The sequence below is a fragment of the Cupressus sempervirens genome, chromosome 9 (genome assembly GCF_028749045.1).
Source record: "Cupressus sempervirens isolate cs-2001-9-10 chromosome 9, ASM2874904v1, whole genome shotgun sequence".
NCBI classification, from domain to species: Eukaryota; Viridiplantae; Streptophyta; class Pinopsida; order Cupressales; family Cupressaceae; genus Cupressus; species Cupressus sempervirens.
The window spans coordinates 826,776,621-826,796,830 of record NC_143126.1 but is presented as its reverse complement, the minus strand read 5'-3'; the positions used below and the strand labels follow the sequence as shown (position 1 = coordinate 826,796,830).

Here is a 20,210-nt window from a genome sequence, read left to right as displayed (position 1 = left end):
GAGAAAGGGTAGATATATGAGATAGACTTGTATTTATTTGAACCTAAATCATACTACTTTGAGAAGAGCACTTAGTAGACGAGAGAGAATTGATGATCCTCTTCAAAATGAAACATGGGCTTTTGGTGGGAGACTTCTACGTTTTGATAAGAAGCTATTTGATGATGTAAAGGAAGAAATTACACAATTTTGGCACTCTAGCTCAAGAGTATCACCCAATGCTAAAAATGTGTTAAAGTTGAGAATTGGCATCAAAGACTGCATGCCACATCCTAAACATTATTTGGAGGTAAGTCAAATTATGTTGTTCAAACAATTTAGAGAGAGTCATCCAAGTCTTCATATATCACAAAGGGCTTTTGAATCTCTAAAGCCATTTTATTATGTGCCACTTAAAATTAAAAATACATGTTGTTGTAAATATCATGTCAAGTTTTCTATGCATCATGAACTATTACGCTCCATTCGTTCTACTTTGCATAGTAAAGAAATGTTGGAGAATTGTGGTGCTAGTGGTCTTCCAAAATCATCAAGAGACTTGCTAGATCAATTTTTATGTCATAGATTTAATGGTTGTTTCTTTTATACAAATGCTTGCTTAAATGAGAAGTGTTCAGAATGTGGTGGCTTATCCAAGTTTGACACATGTTTCCATGAGGGGTGTGAACGAGATCTTGGGAAGACAATAGTTAAAAAAAGGTATATGAAAAGGTGAAATACACATGGAAGAGTGGGGGTGAGGGATCTAGATGTGAATTGGTTGCAAAAGAAATTAGTGTGGCTAGTTTTATTTCATATTTCAAAACAAATCTTTTTTACAAGTATGCAAGACATAGTCACAGGTCTCAGTGATTGGATCAACAATTTAGAATGTGTAAGGAGACATTTCCCATTGGCACTATTATATCAGTTGTTGACTTTTTTGAGAACTACACATTGCAGCCTCAAAATGAGACACAATCTTAGTATTACAACTCCATTTAGATTGCTATTTTCATCCACATAACATATAGACATGCCCCCTGATAGTGCAAAAGATAATCGAAAGATTATTAGAGAGTATCATTTTTATATGAGTGATGATAGATCTCACTCTCACAAGTTTGTGCAACATTGTTTCAAGAATTATTTTGATTTCTTACAGGAGCATGCATTTGCTATGGATAGACATATCATTTGGTCAGATAATTGTACAGGTCAATTCAAGAATGCTCACATGTTTTATTAGTTATGTAGGATGCACGTAGAGAGAGGGTGCCTCATATTTGGATTTTTTTTGAGTCCAACCATGGGAAAGTGGAACATGATGGAGCAGGGGCATGTGTGAAGAGATTTCTAGTTAAGGACCAATTGAATATTTTAGGAGTAGAGCTTCTTGATGCTCGTAGCATTGTTGATTGGTGTAGTTCAACATTATCAAAGGGGGGGACTCTTGATTTAGTAGTACACAAGTTCTTTTAGTTGGTTGAGGAAGGGTCCATAGGTGATAGATTAGATTGTGCTATAGTAAGAGACTCATAAAAAATGAATTCATTTCAGAGCTTTGATTCTAATACATGGACCATTTGGACATGACAACAAGCTTGCTTTTGTCCTAATTGTTTTCAGTGTGATTGGAATCATTGTGAGTCAAGTGAGTGGGTGGACACATGGGCTCCACATTATCTTACTCCATTTTTTATCATACCCTCTATCAGAAATGATGACATGGAAAGTTCACTTGAGCATAACCATCTATCAAATCTTCTTTAGCTAGGACATGTCTTTGCATTGGTTGCACTACAAGAGAATGATGAGAAATCAGATTATTGATTAGCATGTTATGTAAGAGGTAAACAAAAGCTTGCACAACCAATCATAGATGATGATGGATTCACATATTCTACTAGTTCACTGGTTGTCACTGGAACATGGCTGCAGACATACATGTTTAGAAGGAATGGAATTCCTACATTCAAAGACTATTAGAAGCACACAATAATTCTCATATATTTGCATCTTATTACTATTACTAATGCTGATCATCAAATGTAAAGTTGTTGAAGCATCAAGGGAGACCAAAAGTAAAAGAACTTTTTACTATTACTAATGCTGATCATGAAGCCTTGTTCGAGACCCTAAAACAGAGACAGGGCCCTATTGGAACACTCGACTAGGTATATTTACATTTTATGTTATTTTGTTCATAATGATTCAGTGAACGGATGATTATCTTGTTTAATACAATAAGTTACTAATTTTTTTATGATATTAGAATGTAGTTACATCATGAAGAGTAGCCATGCATGAAGATAAAAAACTAAATAAGGAACAAAATGAAGAAAAATCTATTCTATTTTTGACACTACGATTTTTTACAATACTTTTATTGACACTACGATTTTTGACACTACTATTTTTGGCACTATAATTTTTGGTAGTTGTGTATTGATGTAATAATGATGAAACACTTGATATATTGTAAATGTAAACTTTTTGATTTAATGTAAGAAACAAAGATTATTTTACTTGATGCAATTTATGTGGATGGACCTTAAAAATGATGATTTTAATACATACTAACACCAAACTTGCACTATGCCCAATGCCAAAAACTTGAGAGAGGTAAAAAATAATGTGTTTGCTTTTAATATTAATCCTAGTGACACCCTTGTTCTAGCTGCAGAGAGCCTCCATTTTCTGTGGCCACCCCATACTGAAGAGTCTCCAAGGTGCTCTAAGTGTGTATCAAGGTCAATCTTCTGAGGGTCATAACTCGAAGCTCGTGAGGGCTATTGATGAAATGTCAAATGCAACAAGATGGTTATGTCGAGGCCTAAAATAACCTATCTCATTTTTGAGAGATCACATTCTGTTTTGATTCGACACAGCGATTTTGCTTGATGCCAAAACTTGTAGTGTGCCTCGATTTATAGGTGCACCACAACGTAACTTTGAAACAATTGATCTTGGCATTGAATTTTCATCACCATTAGCTCTGAATGGATGGGTGAACCCTAGTGACACCCTTGTTCCAATTGTGGAGAGCCTCCATCGTCTGCGGCCACCTTGGACCAAAGAGTCTCCAAGGTGCTCTAAGTACATATCAAGGTTGATTTTCTGAGGGTCGTAACTCAGAGCTCATGAGAGCTATCAATGAAATTTTGAATGCTATAGGATAGTCATGCTAAGGCCTAAAATAACCTATCTCATTTTTGAGAGATCACATTTTGTTTGGATTCAGCACAATGATCTCACTCAATGCCAAAATTCGTAGTGTGCCTCAGTTCATAGGTGCACCATAGCGTAACTTCGAAACCGCTGATCTTGGCATTGAATCATCAGTGCCATTAGCTCCAAACAGGTGGGTGAACCCTAGTGACACCCTTGTTCCATCTGCAGAGAGACTCTATCATCCGCAGCCACCTTGTACCGAGGAGTCTCCAAGGTGCTCTAAGTGTGTATCGAGGTCGATCTTCCAAGGGTTGTAACTCGGAGCTCGTGAGGGCTATCAATGAAATGTTGAATGCTACAAGACAGTCATGTCGAGGCCTAAAATAATCTGTCTCATTTTTGAGAGATCACATTCTGTTTGGATTCAGCACAACGATCTCCCTCGATGCCAAAACTCGTAGTGTGCCTTAGTTCATAGGTGCACCACAACGTAACTTTGAAATCATTGATCTTGGCATAGAATCATCAGTTCCATTAGCTCTAGATGGGTGGGTGAACCCTAGTGACACCCTTTTTTTAGCCATGGAGAGCCTCCATTATCTGCGGCCACCCCGTACCAAAGAGTCTTTAAGGTGCTCTAAGTGCGTATCAAGGTCAATCTTCTAAAGGTTATAACTCAGAGTTCGTGAGGGCTATCGGTGAAATGTAAAATGCTATAGGATGATAATGCTAAGGTCTAAAATGACCTATCTCATTTTTGAGAGATCACATTCCTTTTGGATTCAGCACAACAATCTCGCTCGATGCCAAAACTCACAATGTGCCTTAGTTCATAGGTGCACCATAGCGTAACTTTAGAACCGCTAATCTTGGCATTGAATCTTCAACACCATTAGCTCTGGATGGGTGAGTGAACCCTAGTGACACCCTTGTTCCGATTGCGGAGAGCCTCCATCATTTGTGGCCACCCGTACTGAAAAGTCTCCAAGGTGCTCTAAGTGCGTATTGAGGTCAAGCTTCTGAGGGTCATAACTCGAAGCTCGTGAGGGCTATCGATGAAATATTAAATTCTATAGGATGGTCATGTTGAAGCCTAAAATAACATATCTCATTTTCGAGAGATCACATTCTGTTTGGATTTGGCACAATGATCTCGCTTGATGCCAAAACTTGTAGTGTGCCTTAGTTCATAGGTGCACCACAATGTAACTTTGAAACCGCTGATCTTGGCATCAAATCATTAGTACCATTAGCTTTGGATGGGTGGATGAACCCTAGTGACACCCTTGTTTTGGCTGTGGAGAGCCTCCATCGTCCGCGGCGACCCCGTATCAAAGAGTCTCCAAGGTGTTCTAAGTGTGTATCAAGGTCAATCTTTCGAGGGTCATAACTCAGAGCTTGTAAGGGCTATCAATAACCCCTTACCAAGTTTGGTGAACTCATCTAATTAAGAATTTAAAGTTATAGCAAAAAATCACTCAAAATTGTAACTTTGCAACTTTTGCAACTTTTTCTTGCAAAGTGAAAATGAGTGCAAAGAGTTAGTTAGGGGTTTGAGCATGACCATACAAGGTTGGAAACACCTATATAAGGTGTGAAATGATATAATGCATTAATGAAGCTAGTTTCCATAAAAGTTGCATTATATGAAAAATATGGCCCAACAAGCTAATCATGGGAATATAAGGGATTATAGGGTTTGTAGTACTATATAGGGTGTAAAATGTCTTACTAGGGCCTTTAGATGTTGATTAGATCAATAATTGGAAAACAATGTATGGTGTATGCTTAATAAGAAGTAATAAAACAAAGTTTTTTTCTACAATTTGTATCATTTTCCATTGTTACACTTTGTTGGTAACATGTTTTTAATGAGATTGTCAAAGGAAGATTGTTTTGTCACAATTTTTAGTGCTTTTGTGGGGGCCATATCTCAATTTTCCACCATTGGATTGGCCTAATTTTTTGATATGTTATGGAGGGTCAATTGATCTAATTACTCGATGGTTGGATTGAGGAAATGAAGTATGGTTCAAAAGTTATGAATGATTGTGTTTTGGTCTATACAAAGGATAGTAAGAAGGTATGTTTTGGATGATTTGGTTCCTAAGTTTTGTTAAGTGGATCAGTATAGGTAAATTGATCAATGTGAGAAATGTAAAGATGTTATTCATATGGATATGGTATTGGGGAACCAAATTAAAAAAGTTTGATCCAATCAAGTCTCTTAAGTTGGGATATTTTGAGGTTATGTTGAAATTGAAAAGTTGTAGTATGAGGATAGTAAGAAAGTGAAGGGCTAGTTATCAAAGATTATGAGTCTAGGAATGATTTCATGGTTGGGAATAGAATCCATGGTTGAGGAGTGGAGTCCTTAAGTGTGTTGAGATTAGATTTGAAGCCAAGAGTTAGTTTCAAGGTTGAAGGTGGAGTTTAAAATCAGATTTGGGGTTATGTGAACCTTGTGTAGGAGGTTAAAAAGTGTGTTTATGTTATTGTCTAAAATGCATGGATCTTTGTTGAAGCCTTTGAGTTCATCCCAATTCCTTGATAGACTACCATCCTTTTGTGAATCCCCTTACTTAAATTACTGTTTATTAAAGGTGTATTGAAGGGCTCTGCATCATTCTGCCAAGATAAGGAATAAGTCTAATCTAAAACTAAAACCACAAGGAAAACAATGGTTTTTTGTATGTCATTCATTTCTATGGTTTCTCTCTATAAATAAGGTTTCCCTATTTTTCTTACTCTGAATCACATGATAGAAAGTGAACTCTCATATATTAACTATAGAATTTTTGATAGAAAAAAGATATAACTCATGATAGCATTTCAAATTAAACATTGCATCCAAATTTGATAATAAAGTTTGTTAAAATGTTATTCACAAATTATTGCATTTGAATCAAATATAACAAACATGATCAAAATTAATGATATTCCATAAACATGAACAATACACATGATCCATGATAAATTGAACAATACTAGATACTAAATTAATATGTATATCATTGTGCACATAAATGAGAAAAATATATATCAAAATACATGTATCCATAGAAAAATTACACAAATATATATCAAAGTTCATGTATCCATAGACAAATTACACAAATATATATCATGCCATCGAAATGTGTATAATATCAATGTTTCTATAAACAATATGGCATATGCCATCTCAAAATGTCTCATGATGCATCCTATGACAACTATACTATCCTAGGCTACTGGTGGATGATCAAAATGCAGCCTCTTTTCTACACTAGGTGGATCAGATGCCTCCTACATAAACAAAAAAGGAAAACCCAAAGTTATACTACTAAATTCATATGATTCTTTGTATCTAACATTGAATTACTCAAATGCATAATGATCTTTTTTTTAATGAAGATTTATACTATTAAACTTTCATCATAAATACCTCTCTCGTTGACCTCCTACACCAGTTAGGAGTCCTCTCATATGTCCTCGACAATACTTGTACCTCACTGATTGTGGGCTATGTATGTTCAAATATGTTTGTTAAATGAATCTACAACTTAAACTATAACATTATAATTCATAGCATGCTATATTTATAACATATAATCAAGAATTCAAACTACAACTTACCTGTGTCAGCTCCTCCTTAGGATATAGTGGCTGCATCATCAAAGATACAAATCTCTGCCATCCAACCTCATGTGCATAAAGAGTTTCCTATGAGATACAAAATACTAGTTGTTAATATCATAGAAATCAGTTTTGAATTTATTTATGAAAATAAGGAAAATAAAAAATAAATGATATTTATACATACAATGGGGCTCTCAGTGCAAATGGGAATGTCGGAGCATCTACGACATGGAATTTGCATGGGCTCATCGCTAATAGCCACACCCTATACAATAAAGAATGTAATTAAGTTTCATTAGCACACACATTTTACAAGAATGCATCTATATTTAATCAAATAGAAAGTGCCTAATTACCTTTCCCTTGTCAATGGGTCCTGGCTCATCCCCCGCACTTTGTCCCCCAGGGACATGTGATACTTGCAAGAAAAAAGAAAGATTAGAAACTATATATGCTACAATATCAAATAGGAAAACCAATGAGAACACAACATAATGTACCATAGATGTCTCAAGGCCAAATGAAATAGTCGAGAGCGTGGCATCATCAACCTGTCTCAACTCCTCTTCAGTCATCAACTAAACATGAATGAAGATCACATACATGTATAAGTTAGTATGGCTTAAAAATTAAAATTACTCTATTATAAAGATTAACTTTAAATCGCATATGTCATAACAAAAAAATGTATACATGTATCGACATAGAAGGAGTCCATGCCTCTACATGCCCCTCCTCTCCCGCATTAGGGTCTGTAGCCTCTACACGTGCGTCTGGTGTATCCTTGTCAAATACAAACTGATACTTAGAAAGATCACCTATGGGACCCAGAAAAATATTCTTGCACGTTACGCAAGTATGGGGCACACAAACATGTGATGAGCTTGCTGATGATGAACTCATGCTAGCATCATCAACATGGGGAGGCAACACTGACCTAGCCTGGGATATCAATAGGCTACTCAATCTATGGATGACTCTAATAGTTTGAGAGCTAGCCTCTATAATGATATCAGGATGTTGCACTCGAGGAGGGGGGAGACATCAGTAGGGGGGACAAAAGTGCTAGCTTTCTTCCACTGGGAAGAGGGTCTATCCTGAGGAGCTCCTCCTCCTACACCCATGTTGGGCTTCATGCTCCAATAGTTCACCTTGAGGCCCAACACAAATTCTGTATACAAATTTTTAAGGAAATAAAATGGCACCTCTAAATTTCTATGTGGAGGGATGTCAAAAACCATCCACCAATGATCCAAAAAGTTCACATGTATGGCGTCATTTGTGCACCATTTAATCGATAGTTTGGGCTTTTTGTGGTCAATTAGTAGTAAACCGATTTTTGGGTTTGCAAAAAGGGCAACCAAATCATCTTTACTTATATTGAGGGCTACAACCCCATCATAGTCCAACCCATCATCAAACATCTCATGCATTTCGTCACGCCAATGAAGAGTCACATTTTGTTCGTTGGTAAGTGTTTCAATGTTATCCACTATGATGTTTAACATGGATAATATAGGAGCCAATGTGAGTATAGTATTATATGTTGTTCGCAAAGCCCTCAATTTGGTGAGATTTTCAAATATCAAATCCTTGATTCGAGGAGGATTTTGAGGGGGTAGGGGATCATTTGGTGGACGATTTTAAGGGGGCATTGGATCGTTTGGTGGGGGATTACGAGGAATAGTATTTCTTGCCTCAGTATCATCATTTTGGTTAGCCATACCTATTAATTCACAAAACATAATTTCTATTAAAAAAATCTAAATTTCAACAATTTCCATCAAAAAACCCTAAATTTTAACAAATTCAATTAAAACTAGAAAATTTATAATAAATTTGATTGAAAACATTAAAAAAAAAAAAATACTAACCTATATCGAGTATCCATTCGCAGATTAGATATCAGAGCTCAAAACACAAAACGAAGTGTGTAAATAAACAACCGCAAATAGCCCTTGGGTTTTGCTTTAAAAAATAAAATCATAGTATAGGTATCAAATATCTGATTTCATATCAAATATCCGATATGAAATCGGATAACCGATAAGGCTTGGGCCTACTTTTTAGCTTTGGTATTAGGATGGGTGGAAAAAAGTTAGAGCAGATTTTGAAACGTTTTTAAACGTTTTTAAACTCTATTTTTTCACATTGCCACTTTTTGGCACACCATGATCTTGCACATACCCACCAGAGATGGGTGAAATGCCCATTTGGCGAAACACTACTTAAAAGGATATGACCTCTATAATGTTGGTATGCGAAAATTTTTATCTGCATCTGACCAACATGCCCGAAGAAATATAATGGTAAGAATATTTTAATTGTGTCAACATATGCACATGTGAGCCTTACGGGGTGCACTCTAGAAAAGATAGTTGAATAACTAAGGGTTAGGAAACTCAATACAGAGACATCTTTAAGGTTGGGTTAGGATAGAGGGTAGAATATGATTTTTTTTATTTTTATTAGTGTATAAATTCTAGCATTGGTTTTTCAATTATTATTGTCCTGCTTAGTGGGGATATTACATATATTGAGTTAGGGATAATCTCTTAACAGATCTTTGTAAATCTCTTAACCGCGACCTAACTTTGTTGTAAGTGTAAAATTCTCTCACAAGGTAAGACCTGACAATCTTAACATCCTTTAGTAGGGCATACCCCTCATAGGGTAGATCACTAGAAGTGATCAACATTGTAACCTTAACATGTTAACTTTATTACTGCAGTAGTAAAGATTTGTGGGTGGCATTTCCACCCTAGTTTTACCTTCACCTTGGAGGGTTCCTAGGTAACCAAATCTTTGTGTCACATGTTTACATTTCATGCATTTGATTGATAGATTAGATCTACATCTTATTACAATTTGAATTTACAAGGTATGTTATGCATGCATTGGATATGAGATGACAAATGCGAATGAATGCACTAAAGAATTGTTAAAAGTTTTAAATTGTTACAAATCCTAATTTACCCCCACTCTCTATATCTTAGTTTTCCAATTAAGACTTCCAACAAATCACTACCCTACCCCTAATCATAACCATCATACTAATCCTATCTCTAAACACTACACCCTAACCATAACCTTAACAATATATCTTCACCTTAATCCTAACCCTCACTTTAATCTTGATCCTAACTCTAAATATCTTATTAATGCTAACTAAAATCCTAAATGTAAACTAATTAAGATTAATCACAACCCTAACCCTTACCTTAATCCTAATCTTGACTCTAATTATAACCATTATACTAATCCTAATCATGATACTAACCTTCTCCATAAGTCTATTTTTATAATTTGTCAAATGCAATAAACCTCTCATAAGAATCTCTCTTCTTATTATATATATATAATATATAACAAGCTAGTATTACTTTATTAACATGCAAATAAACTTCTAAATAAAACCAAAACAAAGTAATAATAATTGATAACTTTAATTGAATTTAAATAATAATCATATTGTAATGCATAAATTGTGTCTTAAATAAATAAATAAACTAGTGTCCGATTTACTATTTAAGTTCTTGTATACAATTTTGTGGCGAGGGTTAAAATTACACTGTCGATTCCTCCACAAATATCATATATTCGTTGCACAATCTTTTTTTGCATCTTCACAATTTACGTCGCTGAGCTCTGGACAACGTTAACCAGTTCCAGTTGTTCATGTAACAGCTAACAGTTCGAGTCATTAATATTAGCAATCCTTAAATAGCACAATAAATTCACACAACATAACAAATGCAATTCTGGGAAATGCTGATGATATTTGTTAAGATATTCATATTCAATGTGCGCAAGTAATGATTTGGGAAGGGTGCCTTACCATGTGATTATATTTATTTCACCTTCTTAACAGTTAATGCCAAATTAATTTAACTCTGTCATATGTAACAGATCCGCCATTACCATATCAACTGCCCAGGGAAAAATACATAAATCCACTATAAATTTATCTTGGATGGTTCAGTAACTGGTAGTTACAATTTGCAGAGATGTTTGCTTGTGACACAAGAAGCTCTAAATGCCCCGCAAAAACTAGCTGGCTAAGTAAAATTTGTAGCAAAACAGGCCGCGATGAATTAAATTCTATTACCACTTATTTACTCCACATTAATTCTCCAAGAACCATGAATTGCTGTAAGAAGGAAAAAGATGATAAGAATAATAAAGTTTAGTACGCTGATAATACTGACTGACTGACTGGATGCAGAGGATATGATGATCTAAAATTTATAATCTCACATTTTTGGATATGACTGAAGAAGAATTTCTGCAACTCATAATCTACTAGTCCTTGCAATTTATCTATCATTTACCGATGTGAACTATCTCAAGATGATAAAAATTCTCAACGTGAATTAAATTGGATTAAAGATTTGATTTTTTGTGGGGGAGTTGATCAGATTTTAAAAACCATTAAATGTGTACAGTATATATCCTCATCGGGCCGGTCACCTATTCTATTTATCAGAAAAAAAAATGATCATCAAGAAATAAATGTCCATTTATATAAATCTTCAAATGATATATACTTCAATTAAGATTCAGCTTGCTAGTATGGTGTATATTTATAACATATCTACCTTCTCCCTGTTCATTGGTCTCATATTCATATTGATGATAAATTTGGCAATAAATGAAAATATTGCACCGCTGAATAATAATTTCAGCCTGCTTCGATATAAATATTTTTTGAGCATTAAAGAGGCCAACCCCTCTTGGGTTTTTACATGGATGTGATCTTTGTTGGGATGAACAAATGAAAGTCACAAACGTTCAAAATATGGACTTTTGAATGGCAATTTCAGCCTGGTTTGATATAATTTGTTGTGGGTATTTGGGATGAACTTGAATTGAAATCACTTCATGCAGTATTAAATCTGGGATGGTCAGACTGGGCAATCGTATTGAAAACTACAAGGGAAGGTTCTTAAAAACATCTCAATTAATTTGATCTAGGGTTATACTATTTGGCGCGGTCATATGGGGAAAGATAGTTGTGGGAGATTTGATCACAATTTATTAAGTCATTGATTGATGATTGATTGTGCTGAATAGGAATTGAATCGAATTGATTGAGGACGCAGATAGATAGGTAGATTGTCAATTGATTGTAGAAGCAGAGAGAGCATGGATATGTACATCATACATGTCAATGGCAATTAGGCCAATTGGGCTGTTGTATGAACCGAAAAAGGGATGGCCATGAATGAATGCAGTGAGGCAGATTCATTAAATATGAAATTTAAGTTGACAGATAAATACCCATTTTCCAGAATTAAAGAAATTAAATACCCATTTCCTATTCCCATCTACCAAGTAACAGAAAAATCCTAACAGAAGAATGAAGTGTAGAAAATCCTAAAGGGCAGATGTAAATACGTGACACGAATAGTAGTGTGCATTGAAGAGAAGATTGAATAGCCGGGCAATGAGAAATAAGGGGGATTTGAAAGAATTTATGAAGAATTAGCAACATGCATTGAATAGGCCTCCTTTATGAAAGGTCAGCACGTTGCGTTCGGTGCCAAAGATTTGTTGGAATGCAGTGAATGCCCTTTCTAGGGTTTGGGTTGTTCTCCTGCCACGTCGTACCCTTGCACTTTAATGGCTTCCAACAATCTCTTCATGACCTAAGCACAAAACCCTTGCATTTAATGGCCTCCGCCTTACTCTCCAACTAATTCAAAATATATCCATAAATCTGCCTAGTACCAAGTACTCCATCCATAGTTATGTATTCAATACTCCTCCTCTCGGTTCTAGTTTCGGGCATTTAAAGTGGCCTTCAATGAAGTTCCAGAGGTGGCTGTTTTTGGTGATATAAAGTTATGATCTTCATCTCATCGGAGAACTCAATGGAATGTCGAGCTGGTGCTGCTGCTTGTCATGTTTCAAATAAGAGATTAGATTCATGGTGTTCTTGGCCATAAGTGGATTCATGAGAGTTCATGCATTGATGCATGTAATTAAGGCTTGGATTCTATAGGATTCATGTTATTCAAGGGTGCAATTACTTACTTCTGCAAGGATTGATTGATTGGTAGTTAATGTTTAAGGTGTGATGTCAATAATAAGTGGGTTATTGCAGCAGAAGCAATCTAACAAGATAGGGTGGATGATGGATGCACAACTGTCTCTTGCTCCTCCTTCCCCATTATCATCTCCTTCTTCTCCTTCATTAGCTTCCCTCTATTTAAAGAAGAGAAGAGGTGGTTCAGGGGATCCAGTGTTCAAGGATTCTGAAGAAGATAGTAACTGTAAGAGGAGGAAAATGGGGTCTGAATGGGAGCGTCAAATGCAGAAATTCAATTGTGTTAATTCAAGTATTGGTGTGGAGCTTCAGATGAAATCTCCACTGCCATTAGAGTGGGAGCAGTGTTTAGATCTTCAGGTAGGCATTTCTCTCTTCTTGCATCTCTCAAGACTCTCCAAAAAAATTGCACCTAGAGTCTCTAACTAGTATTAGTATATTTTCTATAATTTTATCACTTTAATCACATGCCAATGCTCCTTGATTAAATATAAGTTTGTAATCATATTTTTTGTTAAGCTAGAGCTGTTGCGTTTTATTTACACATTGTATTTGGTTATACACTTGAGAGGTCCATTTGTTATCTACTGTCTTGTCACTTGTGAAGTTTTTTATACGATTCGGAGGTTTTTCCAATCTTATGGAACTTTGTTTAGACATTTTAGTCAGTGGTTGTATAGTATATTTTTGTAGACTCTAATTTACAGGGATTTTGACTTAAGTTCTTTGTTTTCTTTGAATGGTGCATGCAAAATAGAGGACTTATTCTGTGGCATTTAACATATGCCCAGTTTATTCTTAGTAAGCTGTAGTTATAAGATGGTGTTATTTCGTAGAAGCTAGATAGAAGAAGCATGAATTATGTACTTTGTAGGAATTATGTACTTTGTTGACCTGTTGTTGTATTCTTAGGTGAAATATTCAAGGAGACTGGTTTAGCTGGTTGCTTCAATACATCAGATTTTTCTCAACGTTTATGGCAATACGGAATTGTTATTTTATGACTTGTTCAGAAAGCTGCAATTCAAGTAGATATACACATAAATTTATTTGTATGTCGGCATATAAATGCAAAACTTTCTACCACCTAGCTATTCCATGCACTACATATATGCGTTCTCACAGTGTAACGACAAGGTGATTTTTCTTGACTTGCGAACCCATGATGAAGGAATTTGCTCCTCGGTCTTACATAGAAAATTGAGACCTCTAATTTTGTTAAAAAGGGAAAGAACTATGAATTAAAACTCTGTATTAGCGCTATACCATATAAACTCTTCAATCCTAAATGTACGGTGGTATGATAATACATCAATCTTTTGTTATACAGACTCTAAATGTTTTATAGTGTTACCATTTAAGGATCCATCATTCACTTATTTAGATGAAAGTTCTTATATTTTAAACTGAGTATATTTTATTAATAGAAAAGATAACTATTTATTAAAAAAATTTCTTCCTATAGTTTTTGGTCTGTACGTTGACTTACTTTTGTACTGAATTGCTTAGTAAGTTTTCTAATGGGTTGTCTAATTTTAGTAATATTTATGAACTGAAGTTTTGACAAGAACTTTTTTCACTGGTTTTGAGCAGTCTGGAAGGATCTACTATGTAAACAGAAGCACCCAACTGAAGACCTGTAAAGATCCAAGAGTTAGTGGACACGGCAGTGTCAATCAATTGTCCAAGGACTTGAGGTTGGATCTTGAGCTGAATCTTCCTTTCAAAACTCAAGAGAACGAAGGGAAGAGCTTTGAGCGTCCACACTCAGATTCACACAAGAATAGTGCTTATCTTGAGGAGGAAAACAACATAGAGATGGTTGCCACAGTTTGTGCACAGTGTCATATGTTCATCATGTTCTCCAAGGTTTCAAGGCAATGTCCAAATTGCAAATATGTACACCCATCAGTGCAACATGAAGATATGGATGATAACACTCGTGCCACTCCTACCAAACAGACACTTTCTCTCATTGATTGTGGACTGGACTCCAAGATTAAAACCAGAGAAGATGATGATGATGAGTGATGGATGATCATAATGACGAGAAGTGAAACAAGTTTTTGGTGATTTGTGTATAGGTAAGTAGAAACATGACAAAATTATGATGCTATTGTACCATGTTTGAAGCCAGTGAACTATTTTTTTTTCGTTTCTGGACCTACTTTGCAAGCTTCAACGCCAAAGTGTGGGCTTGTTTGCCTATAGTACTTTCTCAAATCTACATGGCTTCATTGGGTGGATTGTAGGCAGGGCATACATTACGGTGGATGCTCTACACAATATAGAATATAAATATGTAAAAATTATTTAATTGGTGTTTACATTGATTTTTTTAAAATTTTAAAATGTGTATTAATAATGAAATGAATATAAGAGACAAGTTGTTTATCTTGAAAGATTTAACTTCAGTTTACACCAAAATATTATGAATCAGCTAATGAGAAAAACTTAAATAGAACATCTCAATAAATAATGGAAGTGTATCTTGCAATTTATTGTGATGTTGAATATATATATATATATATATATATATATATATATATATATATATATATATATATTTATATATATATTTGAAATTGTGAAACTTTTTTGAAGTAGTTTGTTTATAAGAAAATATTGATCATTCTCAACCATAACTCTATTAGAAATAGTAAATTACACCAATGTCAACATCTTCAATATAATACTATAGTTATATTACTTATTTTTTGGGTCTTTGTTTAGATTTGAATGAGTAGTTATTTAGATTAAAGTTTCTTACCAAAGAAATATTTTTAATTTGTCCTTAAAATTTTTATATTTGTTTTTGATAGGGAGATTAAATGGATTGGGTACACATTCACTTAAAAGCACAACACCTACTCTTGAAGAGCAATGATAAGTATATTTGAATACAATGTTAAAAATCATTAAAAAGATTAAATTATTAACATGAAATCTTTGAAAAGGCGAAGTGTAGTTTGCATTGTTTCCTTTTAGTATGAATATTAGCATTATCTTTTACTTTGTCCAACTATGTCAACTTCTTCAAAGGGTATGTGCATATAAAAGAGAACATTAGTGTGTTCATCCTCATTCTTTATCCACTTAAAAGTAGAAGTAATTACCAATGGACATTTGAGATGTGAGAAGAACATAAATTGTTAACTTTGTGCTATTGTGTTAACTTCCTCAAACGACATGTCTATTTAAAAGAGAATAAATATTGTGTTCGTCTTCATTCTTTACTCCTTAATATTAGAGAAAATTACCAATGAGACATTTGAGATGCTAGAAAATACTTGTGTCATAGGGTCTTTGTCTAGATATGAATTAGAATCATTGGAATGATGTTACTCGCCAAATATAATTTTTTTTTATTCATGATGGGATGTAAGATAGATTGGTACACACTTCATAAGTGATAGCCTTAGTGTTGTAGGAGCACCTAGGTAGGCTAATGACAGACTTAGGGTTCTATTAGCCATTATTGCCCTCTTGCCAAAATTTGAGTTTTGTCGGGCTAGCGGTCATATTTTCAAATATTCAAATGATCAATTATTATAAGGGACATATAAACCTTGGGTAACTTTTTTATTCCAAGTCTTGAGCTTTCATGTTATATCCCTTTGGAATTTCAAGTAGCAACCATGTGATTGGCTTGCATCGCCTAGTTATAGGATAATATGCCTTAATCGTCAAGCAAGTCGTGAAGTTGCAAGGCATTCTTTCCATGTTGATGCACTATCATGGTCTAAAGAAAAACCATACAATTACTAGTTGCAAAGCCACATCTTCATTTTGCACGGTTGCAATGGGTTATCAATTAACCATGGTTAGGGTTGCGACACAACGAATACCTTTGTTCACTAGGTCACAGGGTTAAATCTTCAACTTTGGGTTAAGGCCACGACAATGCGAGTGGGCAATGCAAGCATGGTCAATGGTCAATGGTTGCTTAGTCGCAAGGTTAAGTTGTAGGGTCAATTTTCAATTTGAGATGTTGAAGAAATGCATTTTACAGATAGTTAAGTTCATTTTTCGCAAGGTTGCGAGCTTTTTACGTTATATCAATTTTAGGCTACGAATGCACGACCAAGGTACTTTAGTGACCTCGCATTGTCCCACGGTTAGGAGGCTATTAAGCCTAAATCACGACAATGGTGTGAAGGGTTAGAATCATGTGGTCGCGGGGCCACGACAGTTAGTGGGAAATATGAGATCAAGTTGCGCGGCAAAAATAGATAGTTGGTCACAGTTTCACAAGGAATAACAATCAATGAAGAAAGGTAGTTGCGAAGCTGCAACCATGGGTAGTTAAGTTCAAACTGTTAGAAGTGATAGTTCACACATACAACAATCATAAAGAAATGCACATACACAAATACACTAGATTTGTTGACTAGAGAAACCCTTGATTAGAGGGAAAACCCCAGTGGGAGTGATGCCCACAGAATAATGTACTAATCTAAATATTCCTTGTTAGAGGATAGACCCTGCTAGGAGTCTAGTACAATGCTTAGTACAATCCTTGTTAGAATACTTTGAATCCCTGTTAGGAGATTCCAACCTTGTTAGGAGTTGAAGAAGGCAACTGAACTCACTGTCCAAACAGCTTCAGGATCAGATCAACGAACCCACTGTCCAATTGATCTTGGTACTATTCCTTCTAGAATAATAGATGTGGAACAATTTCTTTCCTCTTCCTCTGTCCAGTACCTTAGACTTCTTTACCTTCAAATCATGCAAACATATCTGGAACTCATCAGTAACCCTTAAGGTCACTTACATGCATTAGCAGATTACTTTGCTCTTCTACTTCACAACTCGCAAATCTTCTCTGCTTCTCGATCACAATAATGATATCTTGAACTTGAAAAACATCTTTCGTTTCTACCATACTCAATTATTAATCTTTTGAGTCGGCTTCATACACTTAACATTCATTTGAGTCAGCTCCATATGAAATACACATTTAATTAATGTTGTCGGCTCACAGTTGCTTCCAAACTTTCACACATGCAACTTTCGTACTTGTGCACTTGTTGATGTCATTAGTTGTTAGTGTACTCCCTCTAGTCAACTATGCAACCCTTCATTCCAAGTACAATATGTTATATTGATCATACAACAAACTATTTTCTCAATACTTTGTTTTCTTGCGGTTCTCAGTAAATCATCAATATCTTTCGTACGTTGTCGATTCAAGTTTTGCACACTTGACCACATGTCAAATACATCATGTAGTATATGTTGTTAATTGCACATGGGCAGATACGCAATGTGATGTCCTCAATACATAAATCTTAGTCTGTTGCTTTCTCAGTCTTACTATGTTGTCATCAATGACAAACACAATCATAACACAATTCTGCGCTGCTTTTGGGGGGGTGGGGGGAGGGTGAATCAGTTATATATCAATCTTAAACAATTCTTACTTTATCAACCAAAGTAAATATCAATCATAAAGAAATGCGCATACACACATACACTAGATTGTTGACTAGGGAAATCCTTGATCAGAAGGAAAACCTCGGTGGGAGTGATGCCCATAGAATAATGTACTAATCTGAATATTCCTTGTTAAAGGATAGACCCTGCTAGGAGTCTAGTACAATGCTTAGTACAAAGAGTCCCTATTAGGATACTTTGAATCCCTACTAGGAGATTCCAACCTTGTTAGGAGTTGAAGAAAGCAACTGAACCCACTGTCCAAACAGCTTCAGGATTAGATCAATGAACCCACTGTCTAATTGATCTCGGTACTATTCCTTCCAGAATAATAGATGTGGAACAATTTCTTTCCTCTTCCTCTGTCCAATACGTCAGACTTCTTTACCTTCAGATCATGCAAACAGATCTGGAACTCATCAGTAACCCTTAGGGTCACTTACACGCATTAGCAGATTACTCTTCTCTTCTACTTCACAATTTGCAAGTCTTCTTTGCTTCTCGATCACAATAATGATATCTAGAACTTGAAAAACATCTTTCCTTTATACCATACTCAATTATTAATCTTTTGAGTCGGCTTCATACACTTAACATTCATTTGAGTTAGCTCCATATGAAATACACATTTAATTAATGTTGTCAGCTCACAGTTGCTTCCAAACTTTCACACGTATGACTTCCATACCTGCGCACTTGCTGACATCATCAGTTGTCAGTATACTCCCTCTAGTTAAATGTGCAATGCTTCATTCCAAGTACAATATGTTATATTGATCATGCAACATAAACTATTTTCTCAATACTTTGTTTTCTAGTGGTTCTCAATAAATCATCAATATCTTCCGTACGCTGTCGATTCAAGTTCTGCACACTTGACCACATGTCAAATACATGTTGTAGTAAATGTTGTTAACTGCGCATGGGCAAATACACAATGTGATGTCCTCAATACATAAATCTTAGTCTGCTACTTTGTCAGTCTTACTATGTTGTCATCAATGACAAACACAGTCATAACACAATTTTGCGTTGCTTCCCCATAGCATCAGCATTCATGCTAACACAAACATGAAAGATAGAAGAGTGGTCGGGTGGCAGAATGATTAAATATGATTGGTCCACATGGCAAAGCCTAAGGATTGACTCTGGTCGACCGATGACATGGCTAACTTGGCGTACTGATAGAAAGAAGGAAACAACTTCTTAATGGAAAAATTAGATCTTTGGATCATTTACGATTGATTCTTGATCTTCTTCATGCCTGATGAATGAAAAGGGACATTCCATCACCGCCTTAGGCTATCCATCTACTTGGTTAAGGTATTAACGGTCATCATTTTTGTCTTCTCAAGGCACTTTTAGCTATGAATGATATGATTTTTCTTGTATTTGGACGTGTACCAAGATTAGATCTTCCCTAGATCTATAGTAATTGTTCTTTGCAACCTTAAATGCAATTATTGTGCTTTGATTTAGGGTAGAAGTTATCTGAATTATGCTTGCACTATAAAACTAGCAAATTTTGTAACTCTTCTTCTAGGGTCGTCCTTTTTCTTATTCATTGGAATTGCATTCTATGCTTTGCTATTGTAATTTCCTTTTGTCTATGAATGAATATAATTATTTTCTATAACTCATTCTCCCATCAATATTAGTGTAAATTTTCCTCGCCTATGTTGGTGTTTTGTCTTCATTCGTCAATCCGCATAACAATATCTACTTGGCCTTGAATGTTATTGAGATAAGATCATTCCTTGTAGCATTTCAGTTGCTTTCTGATCTGTATGTAACTGTTGGATTAAGACAAATATTGAATCAATGTATTTTGAGGTTGTGCTGGCGAATAGTGCATTGTTAGGCAGAAACTGTATATGAGCAATGTTAGTATGCTAATAGAAACCAAATTTAAATAAAGCTTCTACAAACTAAACAAAATTCATAAACT

The 20,210-nt window shown here is 35.2% G+C and overlaps 1 protein-coding gene across 1 annotated transcript; it reads left to right on the top strand.

Moving 5' to 3' along the window:
- Window positions 1–12,522: 12,522 nt before the first annotated feature.
- Window positions 12,523–15,150, top strand: LOC149541230 (uncharacterized). Its single transcript, XM_089799864.1, has 2 exons — window positions 12,523–13,183; window positions 14,417–15,150. The coding sequence occupies exons 1-2, from the start codon at window positions 12,854–12,856 to the stop codon at window positions 14,852–14,854; spliced, it is 768 nt and encodes a 255-aa protein (XP_089655990.1). The 5' UTR covers window positions 12,523–12,853; the 3' UTR covers window positions 14,855–15,150.
- Window positions 15,151–20,210: the final 5,060 nt, after the last annotated feature.

Bases quoted from the DNA above. Each gene is read 5' to 3' on its own strand.
- LOC149541230 (XM_089799864.1), top strand. From the start codon at position 12,854: ATGTCAATAATAAGTGGGTTATTGCAGCAGAAGCAATCTAACAAGATA. The intron at 13,184-14,416 runs GTAGGCATTTCT...GGTTTTGAGCAG, and splicing joins AGCAGTGTTTAGATCTTCAG to TCTGGAAGGATCTACTATGT.